Here is an 18,536-nt window from a genome sequence, read left to right on the forward strand (position 1 = left end):
CATGATATTCACTCTGAAGATAGGGCGATATAATAGAAATTAAATGAATGTATTAGTGGCCCAGATAGTAGCAGCCTCCATAAGATAGGTAATGTACTAGAATGGCATAATTAATGGCCTGACAATGTCGATTAGAGTGTGGTGGATACCAGACAACCCGCAGCGTTTAATTAGGGGCCTCATTAGTAATCTTGCATAACTGTGTTAAAAATATATAGTATCACTGGGCCTTGGCATTTGATGGCATTCAGATTAGAGATTGAATAGAACGGAGTATGATCATGTGATAGCGCGTCATCGGAGCGACGAGATCACATGACCAGGAAGTGGGGCATAATCTGATGGAAATGCGCAGAATGGCGGAAGTGATTTCGCTCATGCGCAGATCATACACAGACACGCGGAAGCCTCGTGTTGTAATGTGAGAACATCGATATGCACCTGTAGTGAAGAGGACGTGACGGCGTCTCCTGCAGCATGGTGAAGCAAGGGAGCAAAGGATGAAAGTATGTTATTAGGGATTATGGAGTGGGCAATATGTAAATGTTTGTAAGAAGTAATGAGGGGGTTAAAGGGTAGGGCTCAGCAGTAACCAATGCGGAGCCAGGGGACTGTATTTAATGTTCACTGTGTCATTTGTGTAATGGGAGCTTGACAAAGACCATCAGGTTGAAACGTTGCTACACAAGGTGTAATAAAGAAATTGATTGGAATCCCTCTGGAGTGCCGTGGCTTATTCAACATTGTCTATTACGGAAATCCTAGGACCAGGATTTAATACTACAGGCACCACCACGTACTGGATTTGCTACAATAATAGTGAGTAGTGCTGGCCTATTTTCTATCTATGTTCCCCATAATAACCACCTCATTGTGATTTGCTGCCTCGTCTATCTTGTTTAGTAGTAGATTTTAGGTGGTTTATAGTAAACTCCTATTTGTAATTTATTGTTTTTAGCTCCATGTATCTCTACCCAGTGACTCCATATGTTTATGTCCCTCACTTATATCTTCACAGAGTGTGTGATTTAGACAATACTTCACATAAAGGCAGACCTCTTCCCCTCTCCGGTTTTGGTGATCCTTTCTAAACAGACTGTAACCCTGTACATTAACTGCCCAGTCATAGCTATCATCCAGCCATGTCTCAGTTATTCCCACTATGTCATAGTTCTCCTCACACATCACTTTCCAGCTCCCCAGGTAAATTAGTCAGACTTCAGGCATTAGTATACATACATTTGAGAGGTTTATGTATATTTTTTACCCTACACCTTCCCTTCTGAACTGTTCTAGTCCCCCCCCCCCCCTCCATTCCATTCCTCCCCCAGTCCCACTACCTTGGCCCCAGTCTATCTGCCCCATCTTCCCCTCCTATAATTTCCCTCCCCGCCAGTCCCTAGTTTAAATACTCCTCCAACCTTCTAGCCATCTTTGTCCCCAGCACATCTGCCCCTTCCCCATTGAGGTGCAGCCCGTCCCTACGATAGAGCCTGTAGCCGATAGAAAAGTCGGCCCAATTCTCCAGGAACCCAACCCCTCCTTCCTACACTAGTTATTGAGGCACTTGTTAATCTCCCTAATCTCCCGCTGCCTCTTTCTTGTGTGGCTCATGGTACAGTATTTCGGAAAGTACTACCTTTGAGGTCCTTGCCCTAAGCTTTTGACCTAATCCCTGAAATCATTTTTAAAGGACTCTCCTCCTACCTCTAACTTAGTCATTGGTTCAGATATGGACCATGACTGCTGGATCTTCTCCAGCCCCTCTCCGTAATCTGTCAACCCGATCCGCAATGTGTCAAACTCTAGTGGCAGGAAGACAGCACACTGTTCGGCGATCACGGTCTTTGTGACAGATTTCCCTAATAATGGAGTCTCCCACTACCAGCACCAGTCTGGCCTGCCCTGCTCTCCTGGTTCCCTGCTTACTGGAGCTGACATTCCCCTGACTGGCAGAAGACCTGTCCGGCTGCAGCAGTGCCATCCCTGGACCGACATCCCCCTCATCTGCCAAACGTGCAAACTTGTTGGTGTGTCAGATCAGGGCTAGCCTCCCTGGCACTCTTCCCTCTACCCCGCTTTCTAACTGTTACCCAGCTAGCTACCTCACTTTCCTCAGCCTCCTCTCTGTCACCCTCCCCCTCATCTACCCCAAAGAGTGCTTGCTCGGTGAGAAGCAAACTCTTTTGCATATTGTCATTGCCTCTCAGTGTTGCAACTTGCCCATTTAGAGACTATTTGCGATTCCAAACTGGTAATTTGCTCACATCTTGAACAAAGATATACACCCTCGAACGGCTGTTCCAGGACTCCATACATCATGCAAGATGTGCACTGGACTGCATTGTTAATTGTGCAACACATACTAAATGGGGAATACAACAGTAAAAAAGTAAAACGGTAAATATGATTTAGAATTAGACCCCGTCTGCTGTAGTTGAAGGACTACCTAGAATTAAGCCAACACCACAAGGAAATTATATCCAACCTTAGTTTCCAACTCCTTGTCTTCTCTGTAAAGAATAAATCAAGGCAACTGGACTTACTGTAGATTTCTTGAAAACTTTTCACTCGTTCTTCCAATGAGCTTTCTCAATTCTGAGTGACTGTACAAGAATGCTCTGGGAATAAATATGTAACTGAATACCATGCTGGGTATAATTTCCAGATGTTGATTCAGTTACATTTATTCCCAGAGAATTCTTGTAGTCACTCAGAATTGAGAAAGCTCGTTGGAAGAACGAGTGAAAAGTTTTCAAGAAATCTACAGCAAGTCCAGTTGCCTTGATTTGGGAGCCAGCTAAATCTTAGGATGCCAAGTTTTCTCCTGCCTACACCCCATCTATAATATCCTCTGAGGGGAACCAGGCAAAGCAATGTTATATCCCACACCACTGCCTTGCTCAGTGTAGTGATGCAGTGGCCCTGCTCTATGATGAATGCCCTCCTGACAAGCCAACTTTGTTTATCATGCATTTTTGACAAATAGATGCCCTTTCAAAATGCTGCTGTCCAATACGACAATACAGAATGGAATAATCCGAAACAAAAAAATAACCCCTGTTCTCAATTTATGCACTTAAAGCTTAAGATGCATTCACACAACCATATGTATTTTGCTGTCTACAAAATACAGACGACATCTTGTTGCATCCTTTTTTGTGGACCCATTATCGTGAATAGGTCTGTGTCCCACATTTGCAGCCAATAATAGGTTATATTCTCTTTTGCAGAACGGACATGCAGATGCAGAAAACTCACAGAATTTATATCTAGTATTTAACTGTCCTTATATACAGTAGAACAGCTTCTGCTTGCCTCCCTGCATTGACAAGAGCGAGCACTTTCTGGTTGCTGTCATGCATCTCCCAGCAGCTGGTTAGTTACTCAGCTTGCTGGGAATACAGCAGATTCACTCAGACAGTGCTGGCCATGGTGATCAGTGAGAAATCGCATGGAGATGAATCTATATTTAGGGTATAGATATTAATCTATTGTCCACTATGTGAGGGCAGCAGTCCAGCAAGTCTTCCCAGTCAGTACTGCATTGTAATGTACTAAAAAGACTGATGTGCCTTGGCAACGCTAATTTAGAGAGTGCGGCTAAGGGATATTTCTCATCCCATTGTCTGCTATAAATGAACGATTTCTCTAAATAAACTACAGCAGGGGTGGCCAACCTTACCTCAGACCTCCAAATAAGACCCCCAAAATAAGATCCCCAATGCTCGGATCAGACAACACAAATCAGACTCCCAGTGTCAGAGCCTCAGTTCTCTCCCCCCTCCCTACATGCTCAGATCTGAACCCCCCCTCCCCCCCCAGGTCTGACACTCTCCACTGTGACCGGATGAGCACAACACAGGCGTGTCTCCACGTACTACGTTCTCACACTGTGTGCATCAGGACATAGTGGAGAGTAAGCTGGAGCTGCAAAGTAGCAACATTGCCCGATCAGGAAAAGAGATTGAGCATGGGGTGGAGAGTGAGCCAGCTTAAGTGCGGCTCTAGCTGTGGAGCTGGGAAGCAGTAGAAGAAAAGAGCTGGATGCGGCTCAAGAGCCACAGGTTGGCCACCCCTAAACTACAGTATATTCGAAAAATATTCCCCCATCTCTGGCCCTATACAGGGGGAAAAAAACGGTTACACTTTAAAATGACAAAATAAACAGTTCTATTTTTATCTTTCTCCATACTTATGTTAGATTGTAATTTTCTCATCTTTACATTTCCACCATGTAAAGTTAAAAATAATAATGACATGAGGCAGGTTTTGCATTCTCCCCTTTAATTTTGTGTATAGTGACAGCTAACATTTTGGTATATGGCCTACCAGAAACATTCATTGCGATATTGGTGCCTTCTCCTTAGGTTCTACTTGTTACAAAAGGAAGCATGATAGAAGTACAGAAGGGTAAAGGCACTATGCTCAACGCTAAGATGAAACTAGTCAGGTGCTTATACAATATGTTTTCCTACTTAAACAGCTTTAAAAGACATTTTAAAGACAGTGTTATTTAACGCGCGCAGCAGGGGTAAAAGACTCCCGATAATAGACTAGAATGTGTTAGTATGTACCCGCTTACCCAGTTTTCATTGGAGGCTCCTCAAGCTAAAGCTAGAGGGACCAAATACATTTCTCAATGGTCTCACAAGTTTAGACAATAAAAGAGCATCTCATTAGAGAGCTCCAGTCTTTAAATATGTCATATTAACAAATTAGGACTATTAAACGGAAATCATTCCATTATTCAATGAAGAGGTGCCAGAGTATCGTAAATATCTTGGAAATATATTTACATGCAGTCCTATTCAACTTCAACATCCCCACAGACCTTCCTAAAATTCTTACTACATAACTATCTACCCATTTTTTACTTTGAGACATTGATCAAAATGCTACCACTTGACATGTAAGACTTGGACGCAGTCATTTAGCAAAAGCGCAATAAGACATAGCGCCAATTACAATTCACATAAGGGGGCATTATTACCATGTTGTATAAAGGAGGTTGTCTTCAAAATTCAGACAACTTTTTTCCCCAGAAACCACTGCGGAAGGAAGGCAGTTGTCCCCTGGACAACCATTTGACCTGCTCTTTAAAAAAAAATTTAAAAAGTGACCAGCAACCTTAAAACCTCCTTCTTGGCATCTGGGGACCTTTAGGTATTAAAATCTACAACACTGCAGCATTAAAATATCTTTTTAAAGTGGAAAAAAAAAAAACTGTCAACCTGTGCCCATGAGCCTCTTCATTGCACATGCTTGCTGGTCTTCATTTTGTTGCAAAGCAATGCACATATGGCCTACTTGGCAGAAATTTCCCCAAATAGAGCAATAATGAAATTACTACCAGAAAGGAAAAAGGGGAGCCCAGTGCTCACTGAAATGGAGAAATGTTCATGATCGGTAGACTGCAATGTCTTAATTATGCCCGTTCTTTTTAGATGTCGTCATATTATAATAATGTAATATAGTTTGATTATATTATAATACACAATTTAAAGAGTTGTCACATTTAGAATAAGGTATCCCCTAGTCACTGGAATCCTATCAAGAATGTTTGGAGCAGCAGCTTGCATGCTTGACATGATGCTGCATTCAGATGGGGGACCAGAACTCCCATTCTCAGGATTGGTGGGGAAACCTGTAGTCAGATCCCTACCAATCTAACAGTTGTAATGTATCAAGTGGACAGGGGATAACTTGTTTTACCCCTTTAAAGGGGTTGTCTCATTCAGGAGGAACCCAGACTGCACATGCAATCCCGCTGCACTAAAAAAAAAATAGATCATTACTCACCTAATAGATCCTGCGCCACAGCTCCAGTTCTCCCATCTGGGCTCGGTTTACCCACCTGAAGCAGAGGTCATGTTGACATGTGACCACTGCAGTCAAACACTGGCCTCTTCATTACACAGGTGAGGCCAGTGATTGGCTGCAGCAGTTACAGGCGGTCGATGTGATTTCACTGCTGCAGCCAGGTAAACAAAGCCTTGCCAGTGGAACCAGGGTAGCAACGTTGGAGCTGGAAGGTAGGCAACGGTCTATACTTTATTGCTAGTGAATCATACGTGTTATCCAGTTTCCTCCTGAAACCAGACAACCCATTTAAGGAAAACATCAGTGTTCCTAGAATATTAAACATGATGGAATGGGAAAAATATTGCTGGAGACAAGACGAAACAAGTGCCAAAGAAAAAGGTTAACGGCAAGTACATCTAGTTGCAATCATATCTTGATACTCTTTATAAGCAATAGAGTTACCAGGTTCAATTGTCAGTACACTCATAGGTCGATATTCAGACGGGACACAAGAGGGGCGAGGAATTGATGAATCCACCTTTTCATAGATTATATTTTGAACTATGGTGTGCACTGGAGAGCCATACTTATGGCCAACCACCCTAGGGCAATCTCCTTTACAGTAATCTGGACTGTACCGATGTGGTGCTAGTATCCATTTGTCCCAATTCAGTTGACGAAAGCCAAGTCGAAACTTATGAAGTTCACATTCATTTTGATGGTATACAAATTCCTTGAAAAGCTTAGTGAAATTGTATGCCATTGATTCATGAGGTGGGCTGGCAATTTCAACATCTTGTCCCCTACGATGGCGAGACACTATGGTTGTTGGTATATCTTCTGGTAGATCTTTTAAGTGTGAAAGAATGTGTTCACGAGACCAGTTTAGGGGTTCCACATGCATTTTTCGTCTGTGATAGGCCTTGTTGCTAGTGTCATTTAAGTACAGAAGTAGACATGGGGGAGATCTTGTAATCTGTAATGGTCCCATAATCCCAAAAATATAGTGCTGCTTGTCCCAAAGGCATGTTAAGTTAACGGACAGATGAATAATTTGCCTGCTTGAAACAAATGGTTGAAGGAAAGTAGTTACATCAATCTCAACCCATCTTTGTCTCTTCCGGAGTTGGAATTCAAAAGTGTGGGGGACTCTAGGGCAGATCGGGCCTGTAATTTCACCATTGTAGATTTCCAGGGTACAAACACAGGTGATATTTGACGAATATCGTTTGTTAACAGAGTAAAGCAAGACAGATCGAAGGTTCTGCTCCAAGATAGATACACTGTCAACATTGAAAGTTAAATCCTGGTATTTCGTATGTCCTGGATTGGGTAAAAAAAATAAAAAATAATTAACAGGATTTATTCAAATGTATCATATATACACACTAAGTAACACCAAAAGGATATTGTGCAAATCCCTTACTATAAATTACAAATAAAATTTTGTCTGAGATTAAAAATCTTGCAACCCATAGAATGATTTAATATAATAAAACATGTAATACGCATGCAGTTCTCCAGTGCTGTTCTCTGCTGTGCTGGTGCAGTTCTCCTGTCACTGTTTGTTTACAAATAGCAGCAGTTATGTACCTGGATACAACCACAGCAGCCACATTTCAAAGTGGTCATTTCAACACTGGAGGACAGCGATTGGCTACAGAGGTCACATGCACTATACCAGTATATCAATTAAAATGTTCAGTAGGCATAGTAATTCTACTACTTCCACTGTCTGGCCTGAAATGTGCCAACTTCAAGTTAGGCTAGGACTACACTGACTTTGTAGTCCTAAATCTCAGTGCAGCCCATGCCTTGTATGGATGTCCAAGTGAACTGCCGCATGGACAAGACCAATTTATAATTGCCAACTTCCCCAGGCTGTCCCAGAGATCTTAAAAAAAAAAAAAAAGTATAAATCTTCTGGAAGACCTAGCTTGGATTCCTTATGTCTTTACAGAGACATGCAGGAACATGTTGAGGCAAGAGTCTATGGTTTAGAGCAGGCATGCTCAACCTGCGGCCCTCCAGCTGTTGTAAAACTACAACTCCCACAATGCCCTGCTGTAGGCTGATACCTGTAGGCTGTTCAGGCATGCTGGGATTTGAAGTTTTCTAACAGCTGGAGGGCTGCAGGTTGAGCATGCCTGGTTTAGAGTCTAGGACCCAGATTTACTTCAGCCCATGTGTGCCAAGGATAGGGGCAAGGATTAGGATTGGTTTTGGACTGCAGAGGAGTAAGGGGAGTAAAGGGTCAATATAAAGAGAAGCTATAGGGAATGGTATAGCCCAGTGATAGGCAACCTGCGGCTCTCCAGCTGTTGCAGAACTACAACTCCCAGCATGCAAAGACTGCCTACAGCTTTCAGCCTACAGCAGGGCATGGTGGGAGTTGTAGTTTTGCAACAGCTGGAGAGCCGCAGGTTGCCTATCACTGGTATAGCCCGATAGGTGTGTGTGTCATCTATGGCTGAATAAAGAGGTGATATGAGCTGTATTTTTCCCTATTAGGCTCCATTCACACGTCCGCAACGTGTTTTGCGGATACACGGAGCCACGGATCCGCAAAACACGGAAAGCGGCAATGTGCATTCCGTATTTTGCGGACCGCACATTGCCGGCACTAATAGAATATGCCTGTTCTTGTCCGCAAATTGCAGACAAGAATAGGACATGTTCTATTTTTTTGCGGAAACGGAAGCACGGATGCGGAAGTGCGGATCCGCAAATGTGGATGCGGACAGCACATTCCAGCCCCATTGAAAATGAATGGGTCTGCACCCGTTCCTCAAAATTGCGGAATGGATGCGGATCCATTTTGCGGACGTGCGAATGGACCCTTATCCGCCCCAGTTATCCGATTGGCCCTTAGGGGTGGTTCTGCCTGAGGTTATGTATGGGGCGGCAGGAGCCTGCCCGGTCTTTCTTCTGGCACCTGTGCAGCTTCATCAGGTATGACCATGGAACAAGACCTTATGGCTGCGCTCGCAGCCCGCTTACACAGCGAAGGGCTGGCTTTCATACCTCGCCTGCTGGCAGGATTACAAGCCCCCGGCTGTTCAGGAGCTCTCAGGGAGCCTACACAGCGCACCACTGCCGCTCCATGTGTACAGTAATATGGGAAATCGCCCTAGTAATGTCTCCTCTGCTGAGAAGAACACCCTCGTCATTAACCCATCCTCAATTGCCCTGCCACAGGATAATTCACAGGCGGTGCCTACCCCTCCAGTCCCCTCCCATGTCTCATGTCCCCTTAACCCCTGCACCTCCTTTTATTACTCCTAACATGGAGCATCTGGAGCCACAGGAAGGGAGGCCATCAGCCACCCCTCCTCCATTAACCCCTGCACCGCCGCCATTAACCCCCACAGGCCGATCGACAGCTAGATCAAGATCCCCGGCTGCAGGTCGGCATCCCATCCCCAGCTCCAGGACCTCTCGTAGGAGTCACAGGGATAGCCAGGTCATCCAGGTGGCGGTCGCCGGCTTCTTCAGATTCTCCAGCGTACTCAGTTCTGGCGGGTCAAGGACCGAAAGGAGACGTGATGACAGGCGAACGGCCAGCCGTTCGTCTCGCAGGACCGATCCGGTGGTTCAGCATGGTGGCGATACGATGAAGAGTTCCGTCGACGGTTGGCATTGCACCCAGAAATTGGTTGGGTGTGAAAGCTTGTGGATAAGGCTCATGTTAGCGCAAAAAAAAAAAATCAAACCCCTTTTTTTCCGCGGCCGCTGGCCCTCCAGCAACTGGACAAGGGCCAGTGGCTGTGTGCAGACAAGGGGCCTGTTGGATCTATAATGAAGGGCACTGTAAATAAATTTTTTTCCTTGTGCAAGTATAAACATTAGTGCTCAGTGTGGAGGAGCCCACCCAGTCGTCCGCTGCTCCTGTAACCCCCACGGCCACAAGCCTTCTCCCGCCACTGGTGGGAAAGACCCCGGTGAGCGTTCACACCATGTCACATTGGCTAAATAATTACCCCTGTAAAGATGTGGTGGCCCAATTACGTTTTCGTTTCACTTTTGGTTTTTTCATACCTTTCAATTATTCAAGGTTACCCCTGTTTTTTCAAAACTTAAAATCAACCTTAGACCACCTAGTACAGCTTCGCCCAATTTTAAAAAAAAAAAGAAGTCTCATTAGGTAGACTAGTGGGGCCATTCCCTCCCTCCCCCCCCTTAGGCCTTATCCAAAAAAAGGAACCAGGGAAATTCAGGTTGATCCACCATTTGTCCTTCCTCAAAGGCGCTTCGGTTAACGACGCCATTTCAAAAGTAGCTTCATCAGTCACCTATGTCCCTTTCGACTGAGCAGTGGCCCTAGTCAGACAGACTGGCCAAGGGGTGCTATTAGCTAAGGCGGCTTTCAGTTTACTCCCCGTCCACCCAAACTGTTATCACCTACTGGGTTGTATGATAGACGATATGTACCATTACGACACCCGTCTTCCAATGGGTTGCTCCTAGTGTTGAGCGCGAATATTAGAATTGCGAATTTTTTTTCTCGAATATCGAGATTTCGAGAATATTTAGAATATCGTTCTATGTATTCGCGAAATCAAATATAATTTTTTTTTTTTTTATTGTTATATTTTTTTCTTTCCCACTTCCCTAAAGTTGTTCTTACCTGTCCTTTGGATTCCTGGCTTTCTGGCTGCTCCAGTCAGTGCCCGTTGCCGCTTCTGCCGACTTCCGTGCTCATGGAGCGTCCCCATCACCATGAGAACGTCTCCATATACTAGAATGTACTGTCGGATTTGAGAATTACATTGAAATCGCAATTCGATTAATTCAAGTTATAATAATCGAATTGCGATTTCAACTTAACACTGCTATATTCCATTTTAGCTAAATTACAATCTATATGGGTATTTTACGAAATTTCGAAATATTGCTCTAACTTCGTCTTTTAGAATATTCGTTATATTGCTCTAACTTCGTCTTTTAGAATATTTGTTATATTGCTCTAACTTCGTCTTTTAGAATATTACAAATATTCTAAAAGACGAAGTTAGAGCAATATTAAGAATATACGTAAAAAGTGGAAATCGCAATGCAATTAATATAACTTGAAGTAATCGCATGGCGATTTCAACTTAGCACTGCTATATTCCATATTAGGCTAGAATTAACGAATATGGAATATAGCAGTGTTAAGTTGAAATCGCAATCCGATTAATTCAAGTTATTATAATCGAATTGCAATTTCAACTTGACACTGCTATATTCCATATTCGTTAATTCTAGCCTAATATGAAATATAGCAGTGCCAAGTTGAAATCGCCAAGCGATTACTTCGAGTTATATTAATCGCATTGCGATTTCAACCTTTTACATATATTCTTAATATTGCTCGAACTTCGTCTTTTAGAATATTCGTAATATTCTAAAAGACGAAGTTAGAGCAATATTACGAAATTTCGTAAAATACACATATTAGCCTGGCCATAGTCAATTAGCATAGGAACGTTGCCTTATACTAACAAAAGAAATAATCGCAATATGCGGTTAATTAAATCGCATATTATTCGCGATAATTGGAATAATTACGAATATTCAATTTTGACGAATATTCATTTGAATATTCGCGAAATCGAATATGGCACCTCCCGCTCATCACTAGTTGCTCCATCTCATGCCATTATTTTGAGATGTTTAGCACCTTCCTGGAATGTGTGATTAGATACGAGTCGGGCTCCCAGTCTTTAACACACTACTTGGATGATTTTCTGTTTGTCTCCCCGAGTAATACTAATCAATGTGAATACCTCCTTAACACGTTCCGTTATTTTACGTTTAAGTTCTGTGTTCCCCTGAGGACAAAACCTGTGGTCCCAATATGACCATTACATATCTAGGCATTGAAATAGATACCATCTCAATGGTTTTCCGCCTCCCCCAGGATAAATTACAGAACCTAGTCTGATTAATCCAATGTTTTATAGCATCCAAATCCGTCACGTTAAAACAAAAGCAGTCACTGTTGGGTTCCCTAGTTGTCGCATGTAGAATTATGCCCATGGGACGAGTTTTCTCCCGCTGCCTATCCCTCACTACCCGCGGCGTGGTTAAACCACATCACCATGTCCGTTTAAATAGACAGATAAAAATGGATTTACGGGTCTGGCATCAATTTTCTGGAAATCTACAAACGGCCACACGGGTTATCAAGGGCCGGAAATATCACCACCTGACTTGTCCTTATTCACTGATTCAGCTGGTTCCACAGGTTTTGGGGCAATACTTGGCAATGAGTGGTGCGCTTCCCCATGGCCCAAGGAATGGCGCAACTCCGGCCTTTGTTCTAATATTACCCTCTTCGAATTATTTCCCATCATTGTAGCTGTTAATTTTTTGGGCCACAAATTCGCTAATCAACGAGTATGTTTTTGGACTGACAACATGGCAGTGGCTTTCAGTATAAATAAGCTAACTTCTTGGTCCCCTCCAGTACTGACGCTGCTCTGTCATTTAGTGCTTCTCTGCCTACAGCTCAATTTCTGGTTTCGCGCTCGCCATGTACCAGGCGTACTTAATTCTGCTGCTGACGCTCTCTCTCGATTCCAATGGCAGGAATTTCAGAGTATCCTGCCGGAAGCCAGCAAGGAAGGCCTCCCCTGCCTGCGGCACCTATGGGATTTGCTGACGAAAGCCTGATGTCATTGGTGAGAGCGTCGCTGACGCCTTTGACATGGTCAGGACATGGTAAGGCAAGCGAGAATTACACCCAATGATGCATTGCCTGAGGATACCTTCCAGGTGACAATCTTGTATTTGTTATGGCCAACACTCTGGGTTTCTGCCGTACTTGCGCAACAGCGGCTAGCAGGTGTCAGTTTTCACCTTAAGTTGGGGGTTTGCCTGATGTCACCAAGCATAATTCGCCAGGCCATAAAAGATTGGAGAAAAGAACATACCCGGCGTGAGTGTAGGCGCATGGGCGTAGGGATCACCATAGCAGCCATAGCAATGGCTATGGGGCCCTACGCCACTGGGGGCCCGGGCTGCCTGCTGAGGATTATTATAATTTTTTTAATTCATGTGTTATAGCTACAGGGGTCGCAGGCCCCTCCAGGACAGACAGACAGAGAAAGCTCTATCTGCAGGGTGTCACAACCAGACAGCTGAGAAGCACTGACAGAAGCCTTTCAGAACCTCCTTCTTGAGTTTTCTTTGTTTTGGTTTTCAGTTCCTCATCTCGTTAGCCTCTCTCAGCTGTCATGTAGTTGGACTGATTGCATCCCTTTAAATTCCTCCCCATAATGCATTAGTGTGCGGTTTATACAGCTTCCGGGATCAGGGCCGTCTTTAATATTGATTGTACCCTGGGCAAAAATTTACTTGGGCCCCCTGGATCCCACCTTCCCACACCTTAGCAGGCAATCACGCCCTCCACCACAACACACACACAAAAAATCCACACATCTGGTAGAGTCCAGTGAATGACTGTAAATACTTCCAGTTCTGAAGACTCCAGCGGCTCAGGATCAGTGCTCTGGGCAACTGGGCTCAGGCTGGAAGTGGGAACCGCTCTGCAGGAAGGAGACCAGGGCTCGGCTCACCCTAGTGTTACAGGGCACCCCAGCACCCCACAGTATGCAGTATAGCACCCTATAGTATACAGCACCACACAGTATGCAGTTTAGCACCCCACACTATACAGTACCCCACAGTATATAGTAGAGCAGTATAGTAGCCCACAGTATACAGCACCTCACGGTATACAACACCTCACTGTATACAGCACCCCAAACTATACACGATACAGCCCCCCACACTATACAGTACAGCACTCCCCCCCCCCCACTATACAGGCCCCCCTACACTATACAGGCCCCCCACAGTATACAGCCCACCACACAGTATACAGGCCACCCCCCCCCACAGTATACAGCCCACCACACAATATATAGCTCACCACACAATATACAGATACCCCACTATACAGTAGTTTACAGTATATTAGCATAACAGCCCCTGTCACCTTTTTCTGATGTAATCTTTACACAAAAAAGCTCCACAGTTAACTTCTGCAACACTCAGGACCTGTGATGACCTCATAGCCATGTGACCAGTAATTGCTAGGTTACTGGTCACATGGTAATGATGTCATTAAGGTCCTAGAGCAAAACTCATTAAGGTCCTAGAATTAAGATCATTAACACAGTACGATCATGATGCCTGTGTAGCCGACAGCCTGACACCCGGGGCAGTAGCTAGCAGGGCTCAAGAGGCAGCTGCCCTGGGCCCCCCAGGAGCAACTGGGCCCAGGGCAGCTGCCCCTTTTGCCCTTTGGTAAAGATGGCCCTGTCCGGGAGGTGGGAATTTTGAAGACCCGGGTCCCATTTTGGCTGAAGGTGTGGTGGTCTCTGCTCTTTTTCCTGAATTTGAGGCAGAGGTGCAGGCAGCCCAGTCAGAGGCTCCTGATCTTTGTCCTCCTGGGAGGTTGTTTGTGCCTCTCGCTTTAAGACACAAGATTTTTAAGGAACACCACGATACGGTCCTTGCTGGGCACCCGGGGGCAAGAGCCACAGTGGATCTCATCGCTCGGAGATTCTGGTGGCCTGCGCTTTGTAAGTCGGTTGAGGGTTTTGTGGCAGCCTGCGAGACTTGCGCTCGTGCCAAAGTCCCTCATTCACGGCCATCAGGTCCTCTCCTTCCCTTACCCATTCCTTCCCATCCTTGGACACATCTGTCCATGGACTTCATTACAGACCTGCCTCGTTCCTCGGGGAAGACTGTGATTCTAGTGGTGGTGGACCGTTTTAGCAAAATGGTGCATTTCATCCCTTTTCCTGGTTTGCCCAATGCTAAGACGCTGGCGCAGGCATTTATTGATCACATTGTCAAATTGCATGGTATTCCTTCAGACATAGTCTCTGATAGGGGCACGCAGTTTGTTTCCAGATTCTGGAAGGCTTTCTGTTCTCGCTTGGGGGTTCGGTTGTCATTCTCTTCTGCTTTCCACCCGCAGTCGAATGGCCAGACAGAGCACGTCAATCAGAATCTGGAGACATATCTGCGCTGTTTTGTGGCGGAGAATCAGGAGGATTGGTGTTCTTTTTTGTCCCTTGCTGAGTTTGCTTTAAATAACCGTCGTCAGGAGTCCTCTGATAAGTCACCATTTTTTGGTGCATTTGGGTTTCCATTGCAGTTTTGGACTTTCTCGGGAGAGGGGTCTTCTGGTTTACCTGATGAGGACAGATTCTCCTCGTCTTTGTCATCTATTTGGCAAAAGATTCAGGATAATCTAAAGAGCATGAGTGAGAGATATAAGCGTGTGGCAGATAAGAGACGTGTGCTTGGTCCGGACCTGAATGTTGGTGATCTGGTGTGGTTGTCTACCAAGAATATCAAATTGAAGGTTCCCTCCTGGAAGTTGGGTCCTAGGTTTATTGGGCCTTACAAAATCCTGTCTGTCATCAATCCTGTTGCCTACCGTCTTGATCTTCCTCAGACTTGGAAGATCCATAATGTTTTTCATAAGTCCTTATTGAAACCTTATGTTCAACCCATTGTACCCTCGCCTTTGCCTCCTCCTCCGATTATGGTTGATGGGAATCTTGAATTTCAGGTCTCTAGGATTGTGGATTCTCGTCTTGTCCGCGGTTCTCTCCAGTACCTGGTTCATTGGGAGGGTTATGGTCCTGAGGAGAGGATGTGGGTCCCAGTGACGGACATTAAGGCCACTCGTCTCATCAGGGCTTTCCATAGGTCCCATCCTGAGAAGGTGGGCTCTGAGTGTCCGGAGTCCACTCGTAGAGGGAGGGGTACTGTCACAACCAGACAGCGGAGAAGCTCTGACAGAAGCCTTTCAGAACCTCCTCCTTGAGTTTTCTTTGTTTTGGTTTTCAGTTCCTGATCTCATTAGCCTCTCTCAGCTGTCATGTAGTTGGACTGATTGCATCCCTTTAAATTCCTCCCCATAATGCATTAGTGTGCGGTTTATACAGCTTCCTGGAGTGTGTGTGCATGCTGATCCTATTTCCCAGTCTTCTACAAGTTAAGTGTTGTACATTCATTTGTGATTTTCTGTTTGCTGGATCCCAGGTGACCCCGACTCCCTCCGTGTCTAGTGTAGGGAGCCGGTGGTCGTGTCCCTTCACTATTGTAGGGTGTTCAGGTGTTATATAGTCAAGGTACGAGGATATGCGATCATCCACCATTGGGATTATCGCATAGGCTGAGCAGTAAGGGAGAGAGCCAGGTCTGTTTTTGTTCCTTAGTTTTGGACCCAGTGAGTCATATATTCATTTTGCATTGTCTTGTTTCCTGTACACCTTCCGTGACACAGGGTTTGTAGGCTGTGGGCAGTGCGATAGGAGGGCGGCTGGAGGCAGAGAGGCTTACCTGCAGTGAGGAGAGGGAGTGGTCCCGCTCCCAGTCTGGGCGGCAGTCCTACTGGCCCGGAAGTGGAATAGGTGGAGCGTACAGCTAAGCTGCGTGCTGCTGGGCCTGGCAGCACTGCTGGAGTGTGGGCTTTCAGACGTTCAAGTGGCTGTGAGGTGAGGGCTGGCTGACTCTAGGACTGGTAAAATTTACTCCTGGAGTCCTGGACCATTATATCTAGGGAGGAGGGGGGAGCAGGACCCTGGAGGTCTGGACCAGTACATTTAAGGAGAAGGGGGGAGCAGGACCTGGAGGTATGGTCTGGACCATTATATAGGGGGGAACACGACACTGGACCATTATATCTTGGAGGAGGGGGGAGCAGGACCCTGGAGGTCTGGACCATTATATTTAGGGTAAAGCAGGACCCTGGAGGTCTAGGTCAATTTATTGAGGGGAGAGCCGCAGGATCTCCAAGGTCTAAACCATTAAATTGTGGGGGGGAGCAGCTTCTTCAGGGGCTGCGATGCAAACGCCGCTGAAGGCCACGAGTTATTGATCACTTCTCCCCCGGAACCAAAATGGACTTATGTCTGGAGGCTCCAGTCCATCCAGGACTGGAGCCTCCACAGACATAAGTCCGTTTTGGTTCCGGGGTAGAAGTGATCTTTTACTCGTGGCCTGCAGCGGCGTTAGCATCGCAGCCCCTGAAGAAGCTAATAGCGAAACCCGGGTCGGGCAATTCTATGTGCATGCTTGTAACTTAAAAATTGTGAGTACAATAAACCCCTTACCTTAAAAGATATCGAGGGTATTGCACCATCTGTTCTGTTCCTTCTCGAAGGTATTCGGGTCCGGTGTCTGGAATCAGTGGTTGGTGACTCACGACGAGAGCTGCGGACCAGTAGGAGGTGGATTACAACTTTTTCGCATGAACAACACGTCTCTGCGATTATCACCTCTGATAGCTGGATGAGATTTCAGTTCTCTGTCCTTCTAGGATTCAATAACTGACAAACTGTTCATTGAGAGCGCGGTCCCCATACTTTGTTTTTTTATGTTTTCATTACTGAATCACCCCTTAGGATCCTTATACGCCGATCCAAAAATTATTTATGGGCACAAGGGTCTTTGCTTCCGTTACATAAGGTAGATGTCCCTATTTGCCCCCATGCTGTGGTTATGGAGTGGAACCGCACCCGCGCACAGGCTCCAGCTTACCAACCTCATGCTGACGGCAGTCCATTAACACTTTTCCAATTCATAGTGATTTTGCGTTGCTGCCTATTGGCATTAGACCTCCCAGCGGCAGAATTTGGCCCTCATTCTTTCCACATAGGCGCGGCTACCGAGGCAGCTAGGGCAGGTTTACCTGAAGCTGAGGTTCAACGTATAGGCAGATTGAGATCTACATGTTATGCTTCATATATTTGCCCTCATTTATTGATCTAATTTATTTTAAGATGCCAGCCCACCATATGTTTCGTTGGACACTCCTATATATTCTGGGCAGGACAGCGTGCTGAACACAGGCCGGGCGGCCGTAGCCTCCGTTTCCGAAATAGTTCAGTCGTCTAGAGAGGAGTCAGAGGCCTGTGCTGGTCACAGGTCCTCCCAGAGGCAGTTGATCTCTGCTCATTAAAAAATAGCAGAGCTAATTACCCTCAAGGCAGACCTGGAACGCATCCCTTCCTTCTTTCATGAAGTTATTTTGGTGTGGTCCGAGATTATCCCCAGAGTCTCGTGGCAAGGAGCTAGGGATTCACAGGCAATAGAGCGCACCCGGAGAACAGTTAACAGAATCTCCAGGTTTATAAGTTCCAGGGCTGGGGAAGTAGTGAGACATCGCCAGTTGGAAGGGGACAATATGAGACTTATGAGGCCAGATGGCGTTCATTTGAATGATATCGGATTAGACATCTTCCTATCGGGATTACAAGATATCGTTGAGCAAGCGTTATTTTTGTTGGGTGGGGGTCGGAGCGCCGTGTAGGGATACACGGGCTCCTCGGAGGTCGGTGATTCAATGGATAGGGAGAAGAAGGCGGACTTTCCCATGGAGGGATTCCGTGGGGCATACTGCTTCTTATGACTGAGTGTTTTGTTATACGGTTGAATTAAAAAGTTGGTTGTAAAATATCAATAGGAAAATAAAAGCTGTGACCGACTCTCACCCAACAAAAAGTGTTGCATGGTTTTTACGTAGCTGCGATAAGATGGGTTGGGGGTAGGTTCAGTTCTCTCAGCAGTCTAGTCAACGCCGAGGATAAACAACGGCGTATTGGACTGCAGAGGAGTAAGGGGAGTAAAGGGTCAATATAAAGAGCAGCTATAAGGAATGGTATAGCCCGATAGGGGTGTGTGTCATCTAGGGCTGAATAAAGAGGTGATAGGAGCTGTAT

The 18,536-nt window shown here is 45.5% G+C and overlaps 1 protein-coding gene across 1 annotated transcript in view; it reads right to left on the bottom strand.

Annotated features, from left to right (window-relative positions):
• Window positions 1-6,205: 6,205 nt before the first annotated feature.
• Window positions 6,206-18,536, bottom strand: part of GDF9 (growth differentiation factor 9) — a 51,898-nt gene continuing 39,567 nt past the window's right edge. Inside the window, exon 2 of the mRNA XM_044277771.1 lies at window positions 6,206-7,128. Coding sequence (XP_044133706.1) covers window positions 6,206-7,128 — 923 coding nt within the window. The remainder of the gene's footprint in view (window positions 7,129-18,536) is intronic.

This window comes from Bufo gargarizans, chromosome 2 (assembly GCF_014858855.1).
Source record: "Bufo gargarizans isolate SCDJY-AF-19 chromosome 2, ASM1485885v1, whole genome shotgun sequence".
In the NCBI taxonomy this organism is placed as follows: Eukaryota; Metazoa; Chordata; class Amphibia; order Anura; family Bufonidae; genus Bufo; species Bufo gargarizans.